Below are 6,296 nucleotides of genomic sequence, written 5' to 3'. Positions count from 1 at the left end.
GGGGGGGGGGTGTCGTACAGTGTTCGGTAAGAGGATGTAGAACACTGAGTTTATGTTTCCTCATGTCGGCGATGGCCGTTTCCATGAGAGCGGAGGGGTGCCTGAATATGAGCTCATCATGCGTTTCGGATGCGACGCAGGAGGTACGGTAATGGTCGGGTGGAGGAATAGCGGTGATGTCTGCGGTGCCTTCTGGGTAGAGTCTGAGATAATGTTTGAGCTCAACGGGTCTTTCATCGGGGTCAATAAAGTGGAGTTTACAAGCGATCTCAAACTCTCCCCAACCGACTTCTTCGACCTGAAAATATTGGGGTTCCAGGGCGTCCCTTGTGGTGATGGTGGTAGTAGTAGTCTCCCTTGTGGTAGTAGTCTCCCTTGTGGTGGTAGACTCCCTTGTGGTGGTGGTGGTTGGATCTCGCATAGAAAGGTTGGACTCATGTTGTCTCTCAATCACACGCACGGGTTGCGCAAACGACGGATGTAATGTAATGACAACTTTCTTCAGAATATGACCCAAATCTTCGTGCACATCACGACTCCTTAGTAAACATATCCATTCATGAGTCGATGGGTCACTTATCACCTGACGCTTCTTCCGGTCCTGCTTCGGCAACATAAAAGCGTACGTACCCAACACAATCCTAACACTAGACGTCATTGACACCCCGCGACTTTCTGGCCCAATAATCCCTCAAAGCCGCCCCCCAATAAATCGTCAGCGCCGCCCCAATAATGATTGCCGTCGTAGAGTTCCTCACCGACGTGGGGCACCGCCTCATCTACCTTGACAAACAATTATCCAACCATGACAGACACACATTAACCCACATGGCTTTACCCATCAGTGAGCCAAGCCCCATGTATTTCTGCACACACGTGTGTTTCTGCACACACATGTGTTTCCCCTTCACTGGTGGTTCCCCATCACTGATGGTTCCCCATCACTGATGGCTCCCCATCACTGATGGCCATAGGATATGTCGCGCAGGAGGAGCAAAGGACAGTTCGTATATATTCGCGCTGACTGTTGAGCAGAAGGAGTACTTCGGTTACTGTTACTTTTTCATTTCCTCGAATGCACGCTCCTCCAAGAGGCACTGGCGGCAGCGCTCGGTGTGCGTTTTGAGTAGTTACCTGCAGCCGGCGTTTTTCGTGCCGCTATGCAAAGCGACTGGTCTATTACTACAGCGGGAAGGTCAGGACTTCAATTCGTTGATGCCAGAGCTTTCGCAGGCGATCAATTTAGTTGAAACTGTCGGGTTGACGGAGGGTCTCCAAGTCTTCCAGCTGAAGACACCCCTCGCCAGTGCCTGTCTCGTGATACACGCCGAACACATCGGCTGTCAATCCCCGAGTACTGAAGTCCCCGTCGAAGAGTATTCCGCCGGCAATACGTCTTGCAGAAGAACGCCTAGAGGAACTCGTAGAGGAACTCCTAGAGGAACGTGTGAAGACCTGAGCGGTCAGAAGCTTACTGGTCAGGACACCAGCAGTGAAGCTTTAGTTGGAGGCCTCGTTGACAATTCCAGTCAGGAACTAGCTAACGCAAAGACTACCGCCACGGCTGACCCCGACTCTGCCCGCGAAAAGCAGTCCAAGGCGCCCGACGAAAGCCGTTTAGGCGATAAGAAGTCCCAGCCCCGGAGGCGGCGGGTCTCTCTTGAGTCCGGGTCGTCGAGTCGCTTGGCACGGCCGGCGGAGGACGGCGAGGTCACGGATTTCTTCAGCGCCGAAGAAGACCAAACCGACGAGGAGGATCCGGCGGCTGGCCAGGAGGAGACGGAAGCGGAGGGAGATAGGGCTGGAGGCAACCACAAGGCAACCAACGATAATACCAACCTCAAGCTGGCGGAGTTGTTGGAGGTCTTGGGGAAAGAGGAAAGGAGTTTGCGCGTTACGAAAATGGACAGTTGGGACGAGGCTTTTCTGAGGGACGAGAAACACGTGGTAACGGAGGGTAGGTTTGCTCTTTATTTGCCGTCAGTGTTGGTGGTGGAAAGTCTTGGTCCAAAGCTGTTGCCAGCAGTATTCTGTATCTGGGAGCAAGTCGTACGTAATCATACGATTTGCGTCATCGGACCGGACCCTGACCGTGTGAGTCAGTTGGTGTTGAGTCTGGTGGCGATGGTGGCGCCTTTGATCCGGAACATTAAGGAGTCGTGTCTGCCGCTGGTTGACGCACCGTTTATGGCTTCTGAGATCAAGACCAAAATTCTATCTCGACGACAGACCGTTTCGGGTCCGTTGGTGACTCAACACATGAACATGACGAGTCGACGTGTGCCCCAAGGAAGTCAGCAGGCGGCGAGTGGACGTTTCATGTCAGGTCCACTGGCTGCCGGTCGTCATCACCTGGCGCGACTCGGGAGTCCTCGCACCCCGGCTTCCAGTGTGGAGAGGTCGCCGGAGGAGGCGTACATCGTGGGTACGACGAACCTGAGCATTCTGGAGCATTTGGAGCACGTGGTGGACTGCGTGGTGATCGTGGACTGCCACTGGGACCGAACGAGTTTGCCAGCCACAATCCTGAGCTGCGGAAATACGCGCCCTCTGTCTACCCATAAATTCGCTAAGGCACCCACCACCTGGCTGAAGACGGCTGTCGGCCAGACAGCCGGCGTCGTGAACAGCAGCTATCTCTATTGCGCCAGCGACCCCAGTCTCAGCAGCGACCAGCCCGTCACTGGCGTTTGGTTGCGGGAATCTAGCGCGATTTCTGTCGACAATCACAAGGCACTGCTGCACGACTGTTGCGGCGGCTCTGTGGCCAAACTGACGGCGGCACTAACGCCAGACCTAGTTATGACCTACGAACAAAAACTGCGGGACTTCATGTACGACCTAACCAAGCAGTTTTTGACGCCCTTCCTCCCTCTGGTCAAATGCGATCTCAGGTCACTGCGTCTGAACCCCTTAATGAAATTACAAAGACGGCCAATCCTTGATAAACACACGTACGGCAAACAATTGGCTGAAATCAATGCACGTTCTCCGACCAATAACGAACGCCTCCGAATAACCGCCGGGCCTTCCGCCAGCACAGTGGAGGGTTGCTTGCCGGAGGGTCGCTTGCCGCAACTCAGTGCTCCCTCACCAATCTTCAACAAGAGCAAACAAAATCGCATTCACAGCTTCTACTGTGAATTCTTTCATAGCAAGGTTTTCGACCTTTGGTTCAACTACGAGAGCTTGCGCTCCTTCAAAGTCATGCGGAGAAGGCAAGTTGACATCCTTCAACAGGAAAAACTTGACCTCAAAGAATTCGCCGCTATCGAGCTGGAAAATGGTGCTCAATATATCAAGGACTCTCTTCCAGAGTGTAGCGATCTTTGCGAAAAAATCTATGCAGAGCTCCAACGACGCGAGAGGTAACCCCCAATATCTAGGCCCAATGCTTGCCCGTCTGGATCACATCCCATCTGTGTGTGCCCATCTGTGTGTGCCCAGAGTGTGTGCCCAGAGTGTGTGTCAACTCGACACACGACAGCATCATTCAACACGACCCCCTCATTGACGGACGGTTCGGCAATTGACGTTTAGACCACGATCTGATTGCGTAGCAAGGGAAGATCTTTATCGAAGCTCTTGGAGTTTTGGCAGAACCAAGACCTTTCGTGAAAATTGTTTTCATAAACATTTGAAGGCAGTTCTGTGTAATGTTCGGTGAAGTGGCCGGTGACGAGGTCTTCAAGAGAGCAGTCCGAAAAGATCGTGGATAAAGAGACGGAGTGTTCTTCGGTTCGCTTGTTGGCGGTTCTACGCCGACATCCGATGAACCGTCCGGCCGCATCAAGCTCTTTGCGATGGTCGGTTGTGCAATCGTCTGTGGGGTATAAACCTTCTTTGGAGTGCACCCATGGGTCGCTCCCCGTTCCGCGGTCTGCTCCGCCTTCCGCTTCGCCGCGATCGATTCCACGGATGTCCGAGCGGACTCTTTTGCATCTGATTGAATACCGCGGGTAGGACTGGTCCATGTACTCTACATTGGCACTTTTGATAATGTCGGGGTGCGTGGAGGCAACCTTGACAGGATGTTTTGTGCTAGTCACGAGATTGATTGACGGCTCTTGCCACACAGGTCGAGCAACGGCATCAACGCAAGACCGCCTCTGCAACGCGTAGTCGAAATGACCCTTCGGTGACATGTCCCAACGCTCCACCAACCCACTCCCCTTTCCGGACATTGGCGCCTTTCGGCACTTCATTTGGCGGTGCAGATAATACTCGCGCCACACCATTTCGCGACTCCAACTCGACCGCTCTGCCATCAAACTGCGTATGTTCACAGCGTGGACGTCCTCCATTGCACGTGCAACTGCACCACCGGAAGAACTTCCAGGCATGCACGCTGATGAGCACACGGAACGAACACACATGGAACAATCCATGAAGCGAAAAAGACGTGTGTGCGGCGCACATTACAACCCGGTGCAGTAGCGTGTACTAGGTCAATCCAGCAACTGGTCAATCCAGCAACTGGTCAATCCAGCAACTGGTCGTTGGAGACGCCCGTTTCCCACTCAATATTGCTGAGAGCCACAATGCAGGACTCCGCTACGATAGGGTCCGGGTCCGTCGAAAATTCTTGCCTAACGAGCGTAGCAGGATGGTCAAGAAGGGGGGGGGGTGCATCTTACAAGGTGCGGATAGCTTTGCTTCTGGCCTGTCGTCCGGCGGGAGTCCAGCGGTCTGCGCCAACGCTGCCGAGAGCTAGAGCGGCTTCGTGTCTAGCCATGGATGCTTCCTTAATGTCTGCAACACGTTCGATGAGTTTGTCAACGCAACATGGCAATTGCATTTGCCCCAGGACGAAGCAGACTTCGTGTCGCAACAAAGCGGAACTTTGTTCATCCAGGGCGAGTGCCAGTTGCCAAGCAGCTGTGGCCGTGTTGATGTTGCGCAGAGTAAACATGGCAACGTAGCGGTCCCAAAGCGGGGCCGTTTCGTCACAGAGTGTGCGGCCCAGATCTTCCACACATTCGGCCTTTTGTCTAGAGACGTCGCCTTCCGCTGGGTCTTTGGTGGTAATGAAGCCAGCAGGTACGGCGGCCTCGTCGTCTTTACGCGCAGATGCCGTAAAGATATAAAAACCCTTGCTCGGATCTGCTGCAGGCTTTGCGGCCACTTGTTTAAAAGACCATTCCGCAGTTCCCTCTTCGTGTCCCTCTTCATGTCCGTCTTCATGTCCGTCTTCATGTCCCTCCTCGTGTCCCTCTTCGTGTCCGTCTTCATGTCCCTCTTCATGTCCCTCCTCGTGTCCCTCCTGGTGTCCCTCTTCATGTCCCTCCTGGTGTCCTTGCTCTTGTCCGTCTTCGTGTCCCTCCTGGTGTCCCTCCTGGTGTCCTTGCTCTTGTCCTTGCTCTCTGCGGAACTTTTCCAGTTTCTTTTCCAGTCCAATTTGGACGAGCTCAAAGGTCTGTCGCACGGGGTCGCAGGGGTCCTGTAGATGTTGCGCAACGCACTTGAATACATCGTCGCTTATCACCCCCAAGGCATGCAGCGCCTCCCCTGCTTCATGACGTACCATGGCGTGCTCTTCTAAGTCATTCGCCAAACGAATCAAGATCGGTAATGCACTCGGCTGCGACATTTGCCCCAACACGTACGCAATCTCGTGCCGCAGTAATACCGATTCGTGCCACAACCCCGCTGCCAACGCGTCCACAGACTCAGGCCGATTATGAAACCGCGCGTAAAACAACGCCATCATCCGGTCGACAATCTGAGAGTCTTTCGCCTCCAACACTCGCCGAATCTTCTCTAACGACCAAGCCTCCAGCAACACCATTTTTCCACCCCAAAAAAATTGCCCGCAATTACAACCAAAATAATTGTCAGCCCACCGGGCGGGCTGGAGCCATCTCGCCAGACCACGGCTGTTGTAGCTGGAGGACACCACGGCACTACGTACGCAACGGTACTTCCCCGTCAACCATCCGGCCACCGCACCGATATGCATGAAACTAGGGACAAGAAGTTGAGCGGGAAAGATCTGTTTGTCTGGTGGGTCTGATCATCGGGTAGTGGCTCGCATGACTCTTGGTTGACACGTTGTCGCAGACCTCTAGTTGCGGGAACAGAGTCCTCTAGTCCAGAAAACGGTTCCCTAACATCAGCCTAGCCACGGAAGCGGCCAGCGACCTAAGTCACGGAAGCGGCCAGCGACCTAAGCCACGGAAGCGGCCAGCGACCTAAGCCACGAAAGCGGCCAGCGACCTAAGCCACGAAAGCGGCCAGCGACCTAAGCCACGGAAGCGGCCAGCGACCTAAGCCACGAAAGCGGCCAGCGACCTAAG

The 6,296-nt window shown here is 54.2% G+C and overlaps 4 protein-coding genes across 4 annotated transcripts; 1 reads left to right on the top strand and 3 right to left on the bottom strand.

The window, feature by feature from the left end:
- Positions 1 to 147: 147 nt before the first annotated feature.
- On the bottom strand, positions 148 to 658 carry GNI_039290 (YEATS family protein; the record flags this gene model as incomplete). Its single annotated transcript, XM_011131083.1, has 1 exon — positions 148 to 658. A coding segment is annotated over one exon (511 nt), but the record flags the coding sequence as incomplete, so codon positions are not given.
- A 170-nt stretch (positions 659 to 828) lies between these two features.
- GNI_039280 (hypothetical protein) lies at positions 829 to 3,372 on the top strand (the record flags this gene model as incomplete). The annotated part of the gene is made up of 2 exons (XM_011131082.1): positions 829 to 844; positions 989 to 3,372. 2 exons carry the CDS (start codon positions 829 to 831, stop codon positions 3,370 to 3,372), a joined length of 2,400 nt encoding a protein of 799 aa, XP_011129384.1.
- A 164-nt stretch (positions 3,373 to 3,536) lies between these two features.
- On the bottom strand, positions 3,537 to 4,304 carry GNI_039270 (hypothetical protein; the record flags this gene model as incomplete). Its single annotated transcript, XM_011131081.1, has 1 exon — positions 3,537 to 4,304. The coding sequence occupies one exon, from the start codon at positions 4,302 to 4,304 to the stop codon at positions 3,537 to 3,539; it is 768 nt and encodes a 255-aa protein (XP_011129383.1).
- Positions 4,305 to 4,480: 176 nt separating this feature from the next.
- GNI_039260 (putative deoxyhypusine hydroxylase) lies at positions 4,481 to 5,788 on the bottom strand (the record flags this gene model as incomplete). The annotated part of the gene is made up of 2 exons (XM_011131080.1): positions 4,481 to 4,589; positions 4,638 to 5,788. The coding sequence occupies 2 exons, from the start codon at positions 5,786 to 5,788 to the stop codon at positions 4,481 to 4,483; spliced, it is 1,260 nt and encodes a 419-aa protein (XP_011129382.1).
- Positions 5,789 to 6,296: the final 508 nt, after the last annotated feature.

The sequence above is a fragment of the Gregarina niphandrodes genome (genome assembly GCF_000223845.1).
Source record: "Gregarina niphandrodes unplaced genomic scaffold scaffold00005, whole genome shotgun sequence".
In the NCBI taxonomy this organism is placed as follows: Eukaryota; Apicomplexa; class Conoidasida; order Eugregarinorida; family Gregarinidae; genus Gregarina; species Gregarina niphandrodes.
Note: the sequence above shows the minus strand (reverse complement) of the source record. Positions and strands in the feature narration are given on the sequence as shown.